The sequence below is a fragment of the Lissotriton helveticus genome, chromosome 11, assembly GCF_964261635.1.
Source record: "Lissotriton helveticus chromosome 11, aLisHel1.1, whole genome shotgun sequence".
NCBI lineage: Eukaryota > Metazoa > Chordata > Amphibia > Caudata > Salamandridae > Lissotriton > Lissotriton helveticus.
In genome coordinates, this window is record NC_136072.1 from 410,355,432 (window position 1) to 410,377,000 (window position 21,569).

Below are 21,569 nucleotides of genomic sequence, written 5' to 3' on the forward strand. Positions count from 1 at the left end.
ATGCAAAAATCGCTAATTAAGAATTCGCTAAATTGCGATTCTTTGCATTTAAGGAATCTCAAATTGAGATTCCTTAACTGCAATGCATGAAAGTGAAAAAAATAGCGAATTCGCTATTAGGGCACTCAAATTACCATGAAGTACATCTTCGTGGTAATTTGCAAAAACTTTGAAAAATGCACTAAAGTGCATTTTTCAAAGTTTCATGTTGCGCACACACATGCCCTAATGGCATGTGTGTGCGCAACATATGTGCACACATCCATTTCAGGGGTGCAACAGGGTGTCCTTTGGACACCCCTGCACCCTTGAAATCGCAATCTCAATTTGCAAATCACTAATTGCGTTTAGCAAATTGAGATTGTCTTCCCATTCATTCCTATGGGCCTCTAGGAATGAATGGGGAGATATTCCCTAATTGCGACTCGCAATTTGCGAGTACCAATTAACGAATTATTAGAAATCGCTATTTTTGTAGTGATTTCTTGATGCATAGCATTTTGCTAATCGGTATTTTTCGCTATTAGGGAATAGAAAAATGTGTTCTTGATGAATCTGGGGGTTAGTTTCTCCATGGGGAAAATATTTCCCATATCGAGGAACAAGTTTTTTTTAAGTGCTTTTACACATTTCTATCTTGCACACCCAGCAAATTGTCATATATTTCCACAGTGCGCTTATTGGGATTCTCTGAATCCCTGAATTTCCATAAATCTACAAAAATAGGCGGTGTAAGAGTATGATCTATTTATGAACACTTTTTGGCCTTGTCCTTTTTCAGGCCCACTTTTTAATTGATGTTTCCCCTTTCTCCACCTCCCATATTTTCAGAATAACGCTGGATCTCCTTACTTGTGCTACGATTGAAGCGTTGTTCCAGTGTGGCCCATCCGGAATGTTCAGAGCCTAGATCCGCCCGGACCCGGAAATCGTAGGGTACGTTCCCAATGATCTCTTCAGTGACATCACACAGGGGCACTTTAACTCTCATACACTCTGCAACGTTGGACCAAATGCCGTTCCAGTAACTCCTTTCAAACTCTCTGGAGAGGCACAAAATAAAACATTATTCGCAGGTCTCTTGGCCTAAGGCAGCATTGAAGCTCTGGATTCATTGTAAAGCACCAAAAGTGTGCAGCCAACCGAGACAATGAACAGACTGAACGATTTATTTATATCTGGAGTGTGTTGTAACACAAGCAAAGGAAAGAAATGGGCCTTTTCACACAGGACGTTTGTAGCACACAAACTACTACTCATGAGTTGCTTTTGAACACACTATTACACTTCGTTGGAAATAGAATGGGAGTATTCATAAAACATTCATTTTCAGTTAGTACACATAGAAAAGGCTGTGCACTCTTTGCACTTTTGCTAATAGGGAGTTGAACATTTCTGAGCCAATTCACAAAGTCGAATGTAACTTCGGAATGTGGCTAGGTTAGACCTTGCGCAATACCATTATTATAATAAAAAAATACCAATAATGTCTGGGAGGTGCTCAAGGGAACATTTGGGAAACGGCCACCAACGTTTCCACAAGTCCTTTGTCTAGATGATTGCTACCTAAGTAACAATTATTTGTGGACTAATAACACTTAATAGCATCTGAGTGTTTATTTCTTATTGTTACTGTTGTAGCCCTGAGGAAGTCGGATGGCGATATACCTAAGACGAAACATATGTTGGCTACATCTCGGCTCTACCAGCTTTGCCTCTTTTCTGTCATGAGCCATTTGTAAAATATCTACGACATTGAACAAGATGAGAAAATAAAGAAGAATATTAACACATAAGATTTGGACTGATATGTTCTTGGATTGACTTCCTGATGATATGAATGTGCTCTCTGTTCGGGAACGGGATCTTTTTCTACAATTCACAAAGTCTCCTGTAGTACTACCTACCATAATCCTAAATGCATTTGTGAAGAACACCAAATTGTTTTTATAAATGATATCCACTTGAATTTTCACTACCCTATGCAGTTTTACTGCTTACAAAAACACAGGAAATAACAAACAAGTTACTTACCTTCGGTCACATCTTATCCGGTAGAGACACTGTCTAGCCGCAGATTCCTTACCTTAGAATTAGCCCCAGGCATCAGACTGGATCTGGAATTTTCTTTCGGGAGCAGTACCCCAGCGCGCCGCAGATGGAGTCGTTCAGCTTTGTGTGGCATCATTGCCATCGTCCGCGTTCAAAATGATGTTTGTGGTGCCAATATAGGCGCTACCCAGGCACACTGACTTCAACTACTTTTTGCGACTTTCCACGACAGAAGTGCAGAGCCAAGAGGTACACTGACAACTGGTGTGAAAAACTAGGGCACTGAAAGGGAAAAGCTCTGTCCCTAGAAATCCGTTCGCAGAGCGGAGAGGATGGGCGGGTCGGTAATGTACCTGCGGCTAGATTGAATCTCTCCCAGATAAGGTGTTACCAAAGGTAAGTAACTTGTTTAGGTTATGGAGACTTCTAGCCGCAGATTCCTTACCTTAGAATAGATGCCCAAGCAATACATCCCTGGAGGAGGGTCTGTGGACTAATTTCACTTAAGGAAATCCTGCAGGACCGTACCGGCAAAGTGTCCATCTGTACAGACCTGACGATCCCGATAGTAGTGTTTGGTGAACATGTGCAGGGAAGCCCACGTTTCTGCCTCGCAGATCTCCAGGACAGGGACTCCATGAGCTAACACAGTGGTTGCAGCTCAAGCTCTGGTGGAATGAACACGCAAACCCTCAGGGGGTTGTTTCTTAGCCAATGCATAGCAGAATTTGATGCAAAGTACAATCCATCACGAGATGGTCCTCTTCTGCACCACTCGTCCGTTCTTCGCTCCGCCATACTCCATGAAGAGTTGATCATCCAACAGGAACTCTTTCATGCGGTCACAGTAAAACGACAATGCTTTAATGTTCCAGATGGTGAAGTTATTTCCTTGGAGAAATAAGGAGGAGCATAAAAAGTAGACAGAGTTATGGTTTGGCCTATGTTAAATGGAGTGGCCACTTCAGGAAAAAAGGAAGCTCTCATACGAAGCACCAGTTGTCTGTGTAGATGTTCGGGTAAGAGGCTTGGCCAGAAGCTCACTGACCCTCTGGGCAGATGTTATTGCCATGAGAAAGGCTGCCTTGATGGTAAGGAGCCTGAGTGGACAATTATGCACAGCCTCAATGGGAGCGCACACAAGGAAAGTGAGGACGAGATTAAGGTAACATTGAGAATGGGAGGAAACATATGTTGCAAACCTTTCAAAAACCTATGCACACCAGGGGATTAGACGAGGGCAAGTTCGTCAGGCAACCAAAGAAAAGCAGAGATTACAGAAAGGTGTCCCTTCACAGTGCCCAGAGTAGCGCCCTGCTGGGCAAGGGAAAGAATGAACAGGAGAATCTGAGAAAGGAATGCAGAAAGGGGAACGATGTTTCTTTCTGTACACATGCCACAAATGTTGCGCAACGGCAGGTGTAAACCATCTTGGTAGAGGGACGCCTGGTGGCCAAGATAACATTACAGACTTCGAGAGGAAGGTCGAAAGCTGTCAACTGTCAATGCTCAATCTCCATGCAAGAAATTGGAGCACTGATAGGTTCGGTGGAGAACTGTTCCCTGCTGCTGTGACAGAAGATCCTCCTGAAGGGGCAGGCTGATCGGAGGTGTGATGGCCATGCTCAACAGCTCGGGATACCAGACTCTCCATGCCCAATACGGTGCCACAAGGATGGCTAGGGCCTGGTCATTCCTGATCTTCTTGAAAAATCTGGGAAGGAGTGGTATGAGAGGAAAGGCGTTACAGGAGGCCTAAGCTCCACTTGAGACAAAAAGCTTTTTTTGAGCGAGAGCCACCTTAGAAATTCCAGCCCCCAGAAATGCTGACATTGACATTCTCATTGGTGATGAACAGATTTAACCAAGGCTCTCCCCACTGCTGAAAGAGACCTTGCACCACCTCCAGATGGAGACGCAATTTGTGATCCGCTAGGCATCTTTGGCTGAAGTTGTCGGCTCTGGCGTTCAGAGAACCTGCCAGATGTTGAACCACCAGGGATATGCCCTGCTGTTCCAGCCATGTCTAGAGACACAGGACATCTTGATAAAGGGTCTATGACCCCATCCTACCCTGCTTGTTGCAGTACCACATGGCGGTGGTGTTGTCTCTGAGCACCTGCACTAGCCTTCCCTGGATGGAGGGTAGAAAAGCTTTCTATGCCAATTGGATCGCAGAGCTCCAACAGGTTGATGTGGAATCCAGATTCGGCTGGAAACCAGAGTCCTCTGAACTCCCTCTTCCAGTTGGCCACTATATCCCAGGAGTGACGCAACTGTCACTGATATCAGATTTGGTTGGGGAACTGAGAGGAGTCTGCCGCGACCCTATTGCAATTCATAAGCCACCACTGCAGGACCTTTGCAGTTCCTCCAATATCTAGACCATGTCTGAGAGATTCCACTGATGCTGCATCCACTGGATCTTCCAGTCCCACTGCAGAGCCTGCATATGCCAACAGGCATGTGTCAAAAGCAGGATGCAGGAGGCAATAAGGCCTAGCAGCCTCAGAGTTAGTCTCATTGAAATCCAGATTGAGGCTGTAACATCAGTATAATAACCTGAATATCCTGTATTCACCGTTTGGGAGGATAGGCCCAAAATGGTACCTTGTCCAGAACAGCTCGAATGAAAGGGAACATCTGGGAGGGTGTCAGGTGTGACGTCAGCACATTGATAGTGAACCCCAGCGAATGCAGGAGGGCCACCGTAGTCTGGAGGTGGGAGACAACAGCCTGGGGCGAGTCCATCTTCAACAGCAGTCGTCAAGATAGGTTAATAATGGCACTCCTGATCTCCGCAGATGAGCTGTAAGCACCCTCACTGCCTTGGTGAACACTCGAGGGGTGCTGGTGAGGTCAAAAGGGAGCACAGCAAACTCTAAATTCTCATCGCCCAACATGAACCACAGGTAATTCCTGTAGGCAGGCAGGACGGATATGTGGAAGTATGCTTCCTGCAAGTCCAACGCCATCATCCAGTCTCCGGGGCACACAGGACCTAAGTAAGAGTAAGCATCTGGAATTACTCCTTGAGGAAGTAATCGAGAGAGCGCAGGCCGAGGAAGGGAGGTAGGCCCCCATCCTGCTTGGGCACCAGAATGGCAACCAAGATTTGCTTCTGGTGTCTGCACTCTCTCTATGGCTCCTTTGGCCAAAACAGATACTGCTTCTTGGCAGATAAGAGATAGGTGACCCTCCGTCAACCAGTCGAAAGAAGGTGGCATGGAAGGAGGAGTGGTCTTGAAGGGGAGGGAATAGCTCCTCAGGACAATTTGCAAAACCCACCAGTCCAATGTTATGGACTGCCAGAGGGGCAAGTGATGGTGAATCCTGCCTCCCAATGGGTGCCCATGTTGGTAAACGGGCAGACAAGGAGGGTTTGGAGACTGCGGCTGCTGGGGGCAGGGTTGGTACACTGACCCGACCACTGGCCATACGACCCACGGGGCCAGTGGGAACCATGTCTGTGGCAACGCAGAGGCTGGAAAGTTTGCACACTGTGGTGGCTGGGCAGGTAAAGATGCAGTTGTAACCCACTTACGTGGCCAAAAAAGGAGCGAAAGGTTGATTGAGGCTGAAAAGTGGACACAGAAATGCCCATGGACCTGGCTATATCCTTGCTGCCCCTAAAGCGTTCCAGCGCCGAATACACCTTGTCTCCGAAGAGGCAGGAGCCATCAAAATGCATGTTAATGAGTGAGTACTGGAAATCCTCAGAAAAGCCAGTCGTCCTCAGCCAGGGATGGCGTTACAGTGCCACTGTCAATGAAACCGCTCTGCCTAGTGAGTCGGTAGAATCTAGTTCACAGCGGATGGTTAACTTAGCTACATCTCTCCCATTGGTAATAGCCTGGGAGATTAAGGCCCAGGCCGCTTCCAAGACTTCTGGCAGCGCCTGCGCAACCGTACCCCACAGGGAATGAGAATAGTACCCCAAAAGGCATGCAGTACTCACAGACCGCAGTGCCAGATTGGTGGAAGAAAACATCTTCCCAAGCTATTTCAGTCTCCTGGATTTTCTATCCCGCTGTGTTGTAGAGAATTCACTAGGATTTACATGGGACGTTGAGACTTGGGGTAGAGTGTTAGGTGCGGAAATTTGGGACCCTTATAGCAGTGCAATGGCGGCAGGCAATCATCCCGAACACAGGAGCCTCGGTGTTGGGCTTGGACCAAATCCAAAGCAGGACATCAGGAAGTGCCACATTGAAAGGGAGAATCAGTTCTGAAGGGACACTCCTGGCTGAAGCACTTCTGTCAAGACATTATTCTTGACTGTCGCCGGGAGCAAGCAAAGGTCCAGGACCTCAGCTGCCCTCTACACCACCACTGCAAAGGAAGCTCCCTCCTTCAAAGCCACGGTGCGGGGAGAAAGCACACCCGTATCTAGAAGAGTATCCAGTCCACTGCCTTCACCCAGATCCTCGCACCAGTTAATTTGCTTTTCATAAAGCTGGTATTCCTTAGTGTCCCACCCATTCCTCCCTGAGTCCTAGCAATTAGAATAGGGCTCAGGCTACGGCCTGGAAGGCATGGCTCCAGTTGGCGCCAGCATCGGCCGCCGCCCCTTCGGCTCCATGTCGAGATGAGGATAAGGATTGTGCCACTGGTGGGCACTGGGAGCAGCAGTCTCGGGATCAGCATCTGGGAAGGTACAGGTGACAGGACCGGCATTAATCTGAATCCATCCGTGGATCCTTGGCCTCCCAAATATGAGGTGCATGGTCTCATAAAATTGTTCAACCAGGCCGGGGTCGCTGTAGCTCCCAAAAAGTCATGGAGGAACGGAGACCACCCAGGCACTGGCTCAATTGCGGAGCCAGGCCTCAAGTGGCAATGCTCCCTCGTCTCGTCAGCTGACAGACAAGGTAAAGGCGAAGCATGATTTGACTTCCTCTCCCTGTGAAACTTCCACTTACCCAAATAGCTTGATGACGTGGAGTGCAATGACGACCATCAGGCTCTGCAACCGCTCCCGGGTCCTTCCTCTGGATTGGGGCCTTGATTGTCACGGTGTCGCATATCGAGCTGCCATAAGCTTGAGGGATTGCTCCTAAGGCCTTCGGGTGCATAGTGCTACAGTTGTGTCAGGCCTTCGGGTTGTGGTCCCACTAGAGGCCCCAGAGGCATACAAGGTGCGGGTCCGTCACCATCATGTGTCGATGACAGGCACCGCAGGGCTTGAAGCAGCCTTTTTTTAAGACATCCCTGCCACACCAGGAGGTAAACTCCAAAAAAGACTTGGACAAAACGTCAAAAAACCTTGTAAAAAAGTGACAAAGGGGTAGCTCTTCCCAGATCTGCCATGGCTGGTGCGAAAAAGAAAAAAACAACGTCAGAGTGCCTGGTTGTTGCCTCCATAGGCACCGCGAACATCATTTTCAGGGCGAAAGACGCCACGTACAGCCAAACTATGCCATCTACCAATGTGCAGGGGTACTGCTCACAAAATGTATTCTGGATCCAGTCTGATGCCTGAGGATAATTGTATGGTAAGGAATCTGCGGCTAGAAGCCGCTATTAGATGCATAATTCTTAAATGTGAAGAATGAAGATACATGAGGAAAGCGTATTTTGCCAATAGAAGATTTAGGACGCCCATTTTCAGTGGCTAGACAAATCCACTTTTGTATTGGAAACAATGGTCCTTAAAAAACATAAATGGAAATACTGGTAAATATAGACCACAATTAGTAGTATATTAGAGGATGTTCAGCCGGACATACAGTTTTAATAGGTCAATCAAACGTTTTCAGCAAAAAATGACAAAGAACCAACAATGGAGCGGGACGCAGTCCTGCATCCGGTACGAGAAACAAAGGACATGTACAAATAAATGATTCTCAGGCAATGAAAAAAGAATGCTTGGGACAAATCAAAATGCATAACAAGCTATTCATAGCAGTGTACACATTATTATAACACAATGGTTTGAATGTGTGAATCTGTAGCAGAGATCAACGACGTTTCGATCCCTTGTAACAAAGGTATTGGGATCATCATCAGGACGGTGAAGTAACATGCCTCAATAAGAGAACTGCCGTGCTCTCGGAATAGGTATGCAAAGTTGCAGCTCAATGTAGGTTAATTCTAATGGGGTAGATCCCAATTACGAGGCTTACAATGAAGCTCTGGAATTTCAGACTTTTAAACCCCAGTGGATAGTGTCCAGAATTCTGGGCATGTAATAAAGCCCGTGGCGCTCGATATTGTCTTGGGTTCAGCAGGGAGTTAATCCGTGGCTGATGAAGTTCAAACCGCTTGAGAAGGACGGCGGTGGTCCATTCTGGGGTTCTGGGAGCGCGGTGGCAAGGCCACCGCCCCGCCAGATCCCCAGAACATCCTCTAATATAGTACTAATTGTGGTCTATATTTACCAGTATTTCCATTTATATTTTTTAAGGACCATTGTTTCCAATACAAAAGTTCGCACCCAGGGTCCTTATCTACCTAGTGGGTTCCCTTGTTTCTTTAAATCATAGACAAATCCACTGGCATTCTAATACATCCTGTTCAAGGAACAGACAAAGGAGGTAGACTAAGCATAGTGACTACCCACAATATAGGGGCCAGGTATCAAGTAAGAATAGTTTTATTTGGTTTAAAACCATAAAGTCTTTACAATTAAAAATCAAACCATGTTACATTATAATTTCATTCATTTCCTGTCAAGGTGTTTTATAGTAATTTGTTCAAGAGGTTTCTCACATTTAATTATTTTCCGTTTAAAATGTTCGAATGTCGTGTAACTTTCTTGATTAGATAAAGCCAAAAGTCCATAGTTTCTTGAGTCTATTCTCAATCAGCTGTGCAATGGGCATATTTCACTTTCTTGCCAATGATCTTGAAGCCTAGCACAATCAAATGATTAGTCAAAAACCCATTTCCAATAGATCCCTGCCTAAACACAATTTCCACCTTCTGAGCAAAGATGTTTTTCTTCCGGTAGCCCAACAATCATCAAATCACAAAATCTGAAAGGAACGAAATGACCCATGCACCATAATACTAGTCAGATGTTAAAACAGTATTAGATTCCAAAATACCCCAGGAGGATATGCTAAGGGATATGGTAACAAACTTCACTGTTTCATACAAACACCTGAGTTAGGTGAGCACAGTAAGGCTCATTTGCATGTTCAAGCACTTCCACAATGACACATGCAGGGTAATCTGTTTCTTCCTCGTCAAGGACAATTAGTAAGAAAGTACGTGGTGCTGTCTGTATAATTTTCTGAACAACTGCAGCTTGGTGGATACTTATGTATTCTAATACTTTCCCATTTATTCTTGAATATATAAGAGCTTCAGTTTCCCAAGGCTGGGCCTTTGATCAGATGAGTACCAAATAGTGTTTGGACACCTCTGTTGTCCTAAAGGAAATATGTTCACCAAATGCTTCTTTGTCAGGTTTTGCTTTAGTTTCTTTGTCATATAGAAGGCTGTCAAGACTTCTTTCAACATCAATATGGCATGTTTTGGGATGTTATCAGGGTGTCACTTTTTCAGATCTATCTTATGTTAATGTATGGAATCAGGCGGAACTTTGATGCGTGGCCAGCTTCATCAGCCTTGAACTCACAGTATTTGTGACAAATTCAAATGTAACTGCTTCAGATCTATGGGCACATACCTAACATGCCTAGACTTTCATGGGATTAGTCCACAGTTCCTAACATCCAATAGTTTGCAGTTAGGGGGCTTGCAGACTTTCTGTAATAATTTTCAATTGGTGCCCGTTTCACATGACAGAGGGGTGGTATGATTTTCTTGATACATACTCCTATTTTGAGGAATTATGCTTTGGAGAATCTAATCCAAATGGTGTATCATGGATTTTTCAGTAGGTCTCTGTGGTCTTTGATTTTCTCTCACAGCAAGATTTATAAATCATTCTTACGCTGTTAATTGTCTGCCCGGTCAAAATCTGCAATTTCTCAGTCTTTTGAAAGTGTGATTATGACCCTTTGATAAAAAGTACTGTACTTTACAATGAGCCTTCAAAGCTGTTCCTGCTGCATCGCTTACACTATAACAGATCAAAAATATTATATATAGATCCGAGTTAAAAGGAGCTTACTTTCGCCTCTAAATGTTCCGCCTAAAGTACTACTTTGGAACTTATCAATTTGGAAAGGACCTATAAGAAGAATATGCGATGGGTGAACAAAGTAAGCACACATAATAAATACTGCTGTTTTAAATTCTATTTAGTAGGCTCAAATTAATCACACTCCCGGTAGAGGTCCATTAGTTAAGATGCTGGGTAAGATTACCAAGAACCACAGAAATTGTATGAATGGGCTAAACAAATGTAGCATATAACATACATTACAACATTGGAATGTTGGGAGCTCCATTGAAAACAATGGAGTGCTCAGGGCTTATAATGGCTGGTATAAGCCTGGAGATCCAACATTCCAATGTTTCTTTGTTCACAGCTCTGGCTGTGAACAAAGGCTTCAGGGAACCTGAGGGGATTCCAATCCCCTCACGCTCCCAAAAGGCTTTGTTTTTTTTGTTAGAACATTCTGTCCTCTAGTGACAGAATGTTCTAATAGCCTTATTGCCCTTCGTAGATGGGATATACCGCTATTAAAGTCCCTCTGCCTTGTTAAAGGCCCTCGCCTTCGGCTCGGGGCCTTTAACACTGGAGAGGGCCTTTAATAGCCGGTATAGCCCTCTACGGTGGGCTATAAGGCTATAGTATATAACGCATCACAACGTAAGACAAAATTACATAACACAACATAACAATGCAACCCAGGACAAAATAGCACAGCACATAACATATAGTATAGCCTTATAGCCCGCCGTAGCGGGCTATACCGGCTATTAAAGGCCCGCTGAATCGTTAAAGGCCCAAGCCGAATGCAAGGGACTTTAACGAAACAGCGGGACTTTAATAGCCGTATAGCCCTGCTACGAAGGGCTATAAGGCTATTAGAACATTCTGCCACTCGAGGGCAGAATGTTCTAACAAATTAAACAAAGGGTTCTCGAAGCTCGAGGGGATATAAATCCCCTCGAACTTCGAGAAGCCTTTGTAGAACATTGGAATGTTGCTCTGCGGACCTTTACCGGCCCGTAGAAGCAGGGAGCACTCCATTGTCTGCAATGGAGCTCCCAGCATTCCAATGTTCTAATACAAATTAGAACATTGGAATGTTGGGAGCACCATTGAAAACAATGGAGTGCTCCGGGCTTATAATGGCTGATATAAGCCTGGAGCTCCAACATTCCAATGTTTCTTTGTTCACAGCTCTGGCTGTGAACAAAGGCTTCAAGGACCCTGAGGGGATTCCAATCCCCTCACGCTCCCATAATGCTTTGTTCTTTTTTGTTAGAACATTCTGCCCTCTAGTGGCAGAATGTTCTAATAGCCTTATAGCCCTTCGTAGCTGGGCTATACCGGCTATTAAATCCCTCTCCCTTGTTAAAGGCCCTCGCCTTCGGCTCGGGGCCTTTAACGCTGGAGAGGGCCTTTAATAGCTGGTATAGCCCTCTACGGCGGGCTATAAGGCTATAGTATAAAACATAAAACATATAAAATAGCTTACAACACCAAACAAAATAACTCATAAAACGGCACATGCACCAAGTCACCATGTTACTCATACTAGGCTTTCAACTAACTACCTTAATGCACTCTTGGGGTTATTCTCAGTTCACTTAAGTTACACCAATATTACTTAAGAACTAGATTCAAATGGCATGCTAAATTAAGTCATATTTAATCACCTATTGACCCTATGAAGGAGACTCCACGTCAAAACCTCCCTGTTGGACCAAACTCTTCAAAACCATGGACTATACCAGAAGCAAAGAGTAATAAGATGAATGTTCTTTAAAAATATGTAAATTTACCCTTGAACCTGGACGGAGTAGGTCACATTTCCACTTGAAGACACTACTGGACTCCAGATCAACCAATGTTTCATGTTGATGGACACCATAGATACATTCTGGGGAGTTGGAACAGCACTGTAGTCTAGAAAAGGCAAAAGAAAATGTTGGAAGGTGAGCAGCATTCAGACAGCAAATTATATCAATAAGAAAAGAGAAAAAAATATTCTGAAAGCGAGAGGAAAAATATAAAGCAAACATAAAACAGGAAGATGAATCCAGAAGCAAAAATGGAAGAGAAAACATAATTAGACAAACCAATATTAGATCGAATCAACTTTATTCGGTTTCAAAGATATAAAACCATAATAGTTATCAGTACATCAAAATTTCATAAATTTCAACACAATTCATCATTAATAAAAATACATACCACCACGGTCCATGGTAATCTATAACATGAGGTGCAAAGTTCGAGTCCAAATAGTCTTAACCGTTAATTCAAAAGCCCGTCAGCGAGATTAACCTGTCCCAAAGCTTTTGCTAAAATGTATATATCTTAAAATAATCTTAACCCCTTCGGTGCTCATGACGAGCTCAGCTCGTCATGGCATATACCTCTCTGGTGCTCATGACGAGCTGAGCTCGTCATGACCACAACCGTTTTTATTACGGCCCAGCACTGCAGGGGAATCGCTCCAGCAGCCATGAGGTTAAAACCCTGACCCTTGTTGATGTTTAATCAAGACTGGCCCTCGAATTCACCGCAGATTTCAAATAACCAAGAATAGAGAAAATACATTCATCCTTCAGCAATTGCAGATACAGGAGAATTGACGAGCCTGCTTTAAAATTCATCCTCTTTAATATCGGGACAATAAAAAACTTCCAGGGGACCTCATAAAATGTACAGAACAATACAGAGTGAAGGAAGTCCTGTGGAGACTCTCCGTCGGAGCCCCAGGGTGCTAACAACTGACCTCTACTGCTCCCTCTCGGTATGGCAAGCAGGAGGTGAAAAAGGTCCATGCCAAAACTGGTCATTAAAAACTTTCATAAGTAGTTAAACACCCCGGAAGATAAGGCTCATCTGATGGTGTTATCTTTAGCATTAAACATTTACGGTTTCTGCAGTTCCAGCTCCTCCCTTTCCAATTTCCTTAGGTTGCTAAAGGACTCCCTTGTTGTCTCCACATCCTTCTTAGATATTAGTTCAGCGTTAGTGTACAGTTCAACTCGTCCTAACTTTTCAAAACTGCTCTTAATATATCTGAGCCACGGTATACTAAGTGCGTGGTCAAGGGTCATACATTCTCTGGGTCGACGTTAGTCCCTCACTTAGCCAAGTTTTTAGCCAGAACGTTAGAAGACAGAGTGCCAAGATGGACTCCAGATCAACCAATGTTTCATGTTGATGGACACCATGGATACATTTTGGGGAGTTGAAACAGCACTGTAGTCTAGAAAAGTCAAGAGAAAACGTTGGAAGGTGAGCAGCATTCAGATAGAAAATTATATCAATAAGAAAAGAGCAAAAATAAACTGAAAGCGAGAGTAAAAATAAAAAGCAGACATAAAACAGGAGGATGAATCCTGAAGCAAAAATGGAAGAGAAAACGTAATTAGGGAAACCAATAAAGAAAGTGGCCAACAAAAAAGCGAGAAAAGAAAAATAGACAAAGTAACAAATAGGAAGCAACAGAACAGAATCAATAAGCAAATACAAAAAAGCCACCCATAGATACAAACACAGAGAGAAAGGGGAAAAGGGCATTGCAGAGGAAACAAGCCTAGGCAAAGTCAATGGCTCACTGGGCAAAGACCTATTGGCTTTGCTAATGTTTTTATTATCCCAGGTGGACACAAGCAGGCATCCATCTTTGAATATATTTTCCAAAGGCTTTTCAAAAATCATACCGTAATGGCTATTGGATATGCGCACACATGGGCAGCTATCTTGGATTGGTTTTCTGCATGCATTGGAACGTACGCTGGTCACCTTGAAATACTTTTCTAACGAAAAATGTTTCCAAGTGCGAAACCCATGTTGTGGCATGATGCAGCCATTTTGGAATGTTTTTTTCCTGGAGCAACAGAAAAACATTCAGAGATGGCTGCCATGGCTGTGTGCATGGAAGTGCACATACAAGCAAGGGTGGCTATTTTGGACCAGATTCAAAAACATTCAATGATGGCAGTCAACCAATACAGCATTGGTAGTGAATAGAGGCATAATGCCAGGGACTGGATGGGGTCTAATTTTTAAATAAAGAGAGAGGTACCAGTAAAGGAGGGGTGACCGGAGACAACAAGGATAGTCAGACAAAGTCTGAACCCCAAAGGGAAGCAATCAATAGTTCAATTTTAGACACTGAAATTAGAAATGTTATTAAAGCAGGGAATTCCAATTAGGCTGCAGGACCAGATGGTATCCCTATTGAGGTGTATAAAAAAGTGTAGAGATTTTTGTTCCCGGTAATGGTTAGGTTGTTCACTGAGATTTTTTAAGGTGGTAAGGAGATCCCTCACTCTTGGAATTACGCCATTGTTACTCTGATCCTCAAGGCAGATAAACCACATAACTGTTGTGACTCTTACAGGCCTATCTCACTGCTTTTAATTCAGACTGCAGGATCTTTACAAAATTGTTAGCAGATAGGCTGAGTGGAGTGCTGGGCGTGTTGCTACAGGAGGATCAGAAGGGCTTTGTGCGTGGCAGGGGGATTAAAGAACTAACTTACAGCTGAATTGGCGCTGCTGATATAGCAACCACGTTCATAATACCATTGGCAGTCATTACCGTGGATGCGAGGAAGGCATTCAACCGGGTCAATTGGTCTTATCTGCAGGAAATTTTGCAGCTTTCTAACTTGGGGGGAAAACTTCTGTAGGGCAATAGCTCTCTTATATAAGAATCATTCAGCCAGGGTTTTGGTGAATGGAAACATCTCTAATAGTTTTAACATCTATAGGGGGACCAGGTAGGGGTGCCCGTTGTCCCCCTACTCTTTAATTTGTACATTGAACCACTAGCTGAAAAGATAAGGTGTCATGAGAGCATACTTCCTTTTAGATTTCGGGGGTGGGAAAAAAAAGTAGGGCTTAATGCAGATGATTTAGTAGTGTATACCGCTGATCTTAACACAGCACTACCAACAGTGTACGACCTGGCAGCGTGGTTTGGGTGGCTCTCTGGCTATGAGATCAATGAACACAAAACGGTTGTAATGAAGTGGAATATTAATTCGCAATTGAGCTGTGTAAAAGAAGAAATTAGGTATTTAGGAATCCAAATCGTGCAGAAAATAGAACAAATCCCCCAAATCAATTTTCAAAAGGTTAATAAAGCAGTAGGGAAACTGAGCTGGTCCCACCTTCCTCTAACAATCTACGGCAGAGTAAATCTTGTAAAAATGGCAATCCTTCCCAAGTTTACTTTTTTGTTTCAAAATATTCCCATGGCCTTTAAAGAAGATTGGCTCAAAAAATCCCCATCCAAGGTAACTAGCTTTATCTGGGCGTCGAAAGGTACGAGAATTGCCTGGGAAAAGCATAGACAGCAATATGACAAAGGAGGCCTACAGCTCCCGGATTTGTCTTATTATGCTTGGGTTTTTCTATTAAAAGGAGGAAAATGTCTATTAAGTATGCTAGATAGTTCTGATATTGGGAGAATGTTTGAAGCCATGTTATCTGATGTACAAGGGGGTGAGCACGAGTTTATGTACAAATATGGAGATCCACACTATTTTAAAAAAGTGCGGCTTAAGACTCTGCAAAGCTTTGCAATAACGTGGTTTAAAATCAGGAAAGAATCCAATATAAACTATTATAGTGGACTGGCCCCAGTTTGGGAATCCCCGGGACCTCCAGAGTGGTCAAAAGACTGCCTGGGTCGTCCTTTGAAAGAAGCAGGGATAAAAACCTGGGGTCAATTTATGGTTGATGGAGTACTGATTTCCTGGTAGGAGGCCCAGGAGATAGCTGATGGGCAACTGTCAAAATTCAAATATCTTCAAATTAAAAGTTGGAGCCTTACGGATGGACTAGGCGCAGGACAGTCTAACGTGCTAGTATCCTCAATAAAATCTGAAGGATCCCATGAAAAGAGGTGGCAAGATGGAATCGGAGCCTAGTGTGGAGTTCGGATGGAGACTTTAATTTGCCAGCAACACTGTGGGAAAAGAGCTTGCCGGGAGAGCAGTTTACAGACTTATGGCAAGTATCTTGTAACATGCTATACTCCACAGTACGTGCAGCAAATTTAAGGCGGAACCACCTCTTTTGTCTCCACAGGGTCTATTGGATGCCATATAAGTTGGCAACTTTTGCGAAAGGTGCTACGCCGAGGTGTCCAAAATGTGGGAATGAAAAAAGCGACGATGAACATATGTTCTTGGATTGCCCAGCACTCCAAGATTTTTGGCAGGATGTGAGTAATATGGTATCTTTAATACTTGGAGGGTTGCTCCAGGTAAGCAAATCTCTTGTATTTTTTGGGCTTCCGGGTAACTATGAATTTCACATAATATAAAAAAAAATAATTTTAACTTAATATTGCTTGCCCGCAGGGAAATTTGTAAGAACTGGATTAAAGTAACGCCCTGAATAAAGCAGAATGGTTGGCTTCAATAAAATATACGGTTATGCTAGACAAAGCTTCTAAGCTTATGCGTAATGAATTCTGGCTCCCCTTTAAGAATTGGCTAAACCCCTCTGTGAATGGATAATTATAGTCCTATGATTAGGCCTTTATACCATTTTGCTTGATTACTCCAGTGGTGGCCTCAGAAAGGGTCTGGTCAACTGTATGCTTCCTATGGTCGGAGTACGAGAAGCAAGGTATAGAGTGACGCAGCTTAGGTCTAATAACAAAAGGGCTCCGGACAGTGCTAATTTCAGGGAGACCCCGGAGTTTGGTTCTTAATACCTTTTGTGGACCTGGACTGATGAGGACAAAAAAAAAGGATAGTCAGAGAGACATAAAATTGTCCATCCTGCAATGCATGACATCAGAAGAGTAAGGATACAACTCAGTGAGACCCAGTGAGACCGGAAAGGTACCTGGGTAGGACAAACACAAGAATAGGAAAGAAATCCACTGAATAAAGAGTAGGGACCCGAGATACACAAGAAAAACACTGAATCATGAGCAAAAGAATGATTCACAGCCCTCTCTGTAAGTCTATATTGGATACAAAATGAGAGACTTTAAAAAGAATTGAATGACAGAAAACCATATAATAGGAAAAGAACACAAGTCAAACCATCGAACTAATAAAAGTAGAAAAATAATGAAGAGATAAACATGGTTTTCTCTTTGTAATAAACATGTAAACATGTATAAATGTCATAGTTTGGAAGGACCAGAAATATAAACAGTTACTTTAGATGATACTTAGCTATTGCCATGACACACGTTCCTCTGAGTGGGGCAGCGTGAAATGTGAGCATTGACAGAGATCCAATACATCATTGCATTCAATACCAGATGGTGTGTGGTACCTAGTAAGTATGTGTATAACACATGACCATTTACAATGAACTGAACATGGCCTTGTATGGTTAATTGAGCATGGCATTGTGTGATATGCAAAGTGACCCATGCCATAAGCACCTGGTTGCCCAACACAGTTTGCGACACAAGTAAATGTGCCTGTGACCTACATAACTAAGTTTGTTGTGTTTTGCTGAATGTTATGAAATGAGATGAACAGCATGATGTGATAAATGATATTGAGAATAATTAAGTTTTTGACTACTAACATGCCACACAAGATATGTGTGACACAGTAATAGTAAATGGCAACATCAAGAAGCACTTGGCAAGCCAATATGCCACAAGAGTGTGCCTACTGACATGCTGAATGTTGTAGACTACAATGTTGTAGTTACCAATTGTAGGAAGATTACTGTTTTGCATGGTCACACCCACTTTTTGCTGGATTGTAATGCTGATTTTTGGATTTTGCACACTGGGTATTGCTGTTCAGTGCCCAGTGTATGTGCTATGATCACTAAAAACATATTACATTGACCTGTAAGTTAAATGTCACAACAACAATGACAGTACAAACATGACTGCAGACCTACCACTGTAGCCTGACTGTGTTGTGATGAAACTGCAAAATCTCCCTTTAAATAAACGAATGAAGGATTTCCAAAGTGCACAGCTACTTAAAAGACTATCCCAGTGCTAGACTGCAAAAGTCATATCAACCTACAACATGAAAGAGAAAAGGTAATTTTTAAGGGCTTTCTAAAAAGTTGATTTTTGAGAAATGGCCCAAAGTGATAGCAGAAGCTAAATAACTTTTTTATAGGTTTAAAGCATCCTTTTCAAAACTAGAAAATCACCCGTTAAGTAGGCTTTAAATGCCCATGAGGCAGAGTGCATGGTATTTAAAAGTAGGACATGTAAAAATGTAATGTTAAACATGTCCTTACAGTGTAAGGCTGTAAAAGGCATTCTCATTGTAACAGGGTTAGTTGTTCTACAGGAACGCATTGGGGGAGAACATTAAAATTAAATAATGTTATCTTTGCCTAGGAAACAGCTACAAAGTTATTTGTTTGACTTTTAAAATATTTATTACCTACCCAGTTTATTTGGTAATGTCAGATTTGTAACAAATATACAGCAAAAGGTACTTTTAAAAAGTCACTTTTTACCCTTCTAGTGTTGTGTAGTTTCCCCTAATCAGGTGGAACTGCACATATGTGGACAACATAAACTTTGGGATTGTGCCAGACTGATTTTGTGCACCTCCACAGTATATATAGTCTCTTGGATCAGTTAGCCCTCAGTGCCACCATAGCCCTATTAAACCTACCCAGGAAGCAAACGGTTTTGGCAATCACTGAATATGAGAACCCAGACCCCTTAGGGATCATGGTGACAGATGTAGAACCTTTCGCTCATCCAATCGTGCTCTCATTTGCTCAGAGAAAATATACAAGAATAAACTAAGGGGCGTTTTCAATATTTATTGGACCGAAGCGATTCTTATATAGAATGTACATGCTACAATGATCAATAGACAGAAGCAGATGAAAGTCATGAGAAGCATCAAGACAGTGAATAGAAAGAACAATTCTACCATCTTTCTAATGCTATATATATATATATATATATATATATATATATATATATATATATATATATATTGCAACAATGTGGCTGAATTACCAGAGTAGCTCAATAGCGGGTGCAGGCGTTCGTTCAGCCAGTAGCCAAAAACATACATTTTTCCACAAAGAAACGACGCACTCTGGAACTTTACGTTTTTAGAATTTATTTAACAGAGCCTAGTCTGCACACATTGGTGTGCAGACTAGGCTCTGTTAAATACATTCTAAAAACGTAAAGTTCCAGAGTGTGGCGTGTCTTTGTGGAAAAAAACATATATATATATATATATATATATATATATATATATATATACATGCAGGCACTTAAAAATGATATAACAATCTAACATACTCCTACTATGCCAACTCTAACCTATGTATCTGGGGTGTAGTTGTATGTTCTGCCAAGAGTCCCCTTACTGGATTCTTGGTGGGTAAGAATGTATGACCCTGTCTTGGTCACAAACTGGCACCCCTTATGGAGATGTCAGTCAGCTGCAGGGAAAATCTTCAGCATGTAGGGACATTTCGAAGTCAGCAAAAGTTCCTCCTCTAGCTATACCCGGAAACATATGTTTATATATAGAAAAGGGCATACTTGCTTAAGGCCCTGATTGTAATCAGGCTGCCATGTTTGTATACTGCTGATAGCCGTTTGGCCATATGGACGTAAATAACAAACACATTTGCACAATCCTACGTGTAAACCTTGTACACAATGCCAAGGCAGTATGATAGTGTTTCAGGAAAGTTTGTGTAAGCAAGGTCAGTGATTCCAAGAAACTAACCCCAGTGCCATGAATGAAAATGTGTGTCAAAATGAATGAATGAGGAGTTTCTTGTAACGCGCGTACTTAGCCCAGTGGGCGTCAAGGCGCCTAGATTAAATACAGCAACTTAAGGCCCTACCTAGTCCTATTTAATCATGAGTAGGCCTTCTTAAAGAAATACGTTTTTAGAGCCTTTTTGAAAGAGTCGATGGAAGGGAGAGTTTTTATCTCCATGGGGAGGGAGTTCCACAATTGCGGAGCGACGACGGAAAAGGCTCTGGCTCCCCATCTGACAAATTTAATGCGAGGGACAGCTAGTTGACAAAGTCCCGCAGAGCGCAGGTTTCTTGTGGGGGCATAGCGCGAGAGAAGAGAGCCAATGGCACTAACAGGACCATCCATCAATGCTCTGTGGGTGAGACAGAGGATTTTGAAGGCGATTCTATGCTGTACCGGAAGCCAATGAAGCTCCTTCCTGGCTAAGGTGGCAGAGGAGGCTTTGGGGAGATTCAAAACAAAGCGTGCTGCAGAGTTCTGAAGAGTCTGCAAACGGTGGATCAACCCTTTGTTGACTTCCATATAGAGGGAGTTGCAGTAATCCAGTCTCGAACCCACCAGGGCGACTGCAACCTGTTTACGCGCCTGGGGGGAAAGGTACCCACGGATTTTGTTGAGTACCCGGATCACACCACAGCAGGTAGCAACGGTCCTGTTGACTTGCAGGGACATAGAGAGTGAGGTGTCAAATATCACTCCCAGATTTCTGGCAGATAGGGAGGGAGTGGGGCAGATGCCAAGAGAAGAAGGCCACCACTCGCTCGACCACAGATTCTGGTTCTTCCCAAATATCAACACCTCGGTTTTTTCACCATTCAGCTTCAGGGAGTTTATAGTCATCCAGTCTGCCACATACTGCATGCAAACCCTGAAGCTGGCGGCAGATGTACTAACCGAGGTGTGAGCAAGAGAGACCATAATCTGCGTGTCGTCTGCATAGGATACCACCTCCATCCCCTGAGATTTAATAAGTCTTGCAAGGGGGGCCACATAGATGTTAAAAAGGGTCGGACTTAAGGCCGACCCTTGTGGCACCCCACATTGCAGAGACTTGGCAGGGGAGAGGTGGTTCCCAAGCATCACTCTCTGTTCCCTTTCAGTCAGGAAGGAATTTAGGAGACTCAGGGCCGATCCAGTGACACCCGCCTCCCTTAGCCGAGATGACAAGATGGCGGGGGAGAGGGTGTCAAAAGCGGCCGTGAGGTCCAACAGAACTAGGACCGTGGTTTGGCCAGAGTCCACCTTGCGTCGGATGTTATCGACCACATAGGTAAGGGCGGACTCTGTGCTGTGGTGTTTTCTGAAACCGTGCTGAGTGTTATCCAGGTATTCAGAAGATTCGAGAAAGGCAGATAGATGGAAATTCAAATGCGACTCCAGCAACTTCGCGGGTGCAGGAAGAAGCGAAATGGGCCTAAAATTTTTCAACATGGCCGGGTCCAGATTTGGCTTCTTAAGTAGCGGTTTGACTATTGCCTTCTTCCAAATAGAAGGGAAAGAGCCTTGAGCGATGGCCTTATTTAAGACGTCAAGCAGAAGAGGAGAGAGATGTATTCTACACTCTTTCAGTTTCTTAAGGGGTATCGGATCAAGGGGGGAAGCCGATTTAATTTTGTCAAGAAGTGAATTCAGAGATTCAAGGGATAGTGAGGGGAAAGTTGTGAAAAGGCAGGAGGGGTCCTTGCCTAGTGAATCGAGATTGGATATGAG

The 21,569-nt window shown here is 43.4% G+C and overlaps 1 protein-coding gene across 1 annotated transcript in view; it reads right to left on the reverse strand.

Annotated features, from left to right (window-relative positions):
- Positions 1-21,569, reverse strand: part of IL20RB (interleukin 20 receptor subunit beta) — a 306,603-nt gene that overhangs the window by 155,153 nt on the left and 129,881 nt on the right. Inside the window, exons 2-3 of the mRNA XM_078667886.1 lie at positions 11,923-12,046; positions 853-1,043 (exon numbers count right to left, since the gene is read on the reverse strand). Of these exons, the coding sequence (XP_078524012.1) occupies positions 853-1,043; positions 11,923-12,046 (315 nt within the window). The remainder of the gene's footprint in view (positions 1-852; positions 1,044-11,922; positions 12,047-21,569) is intronic.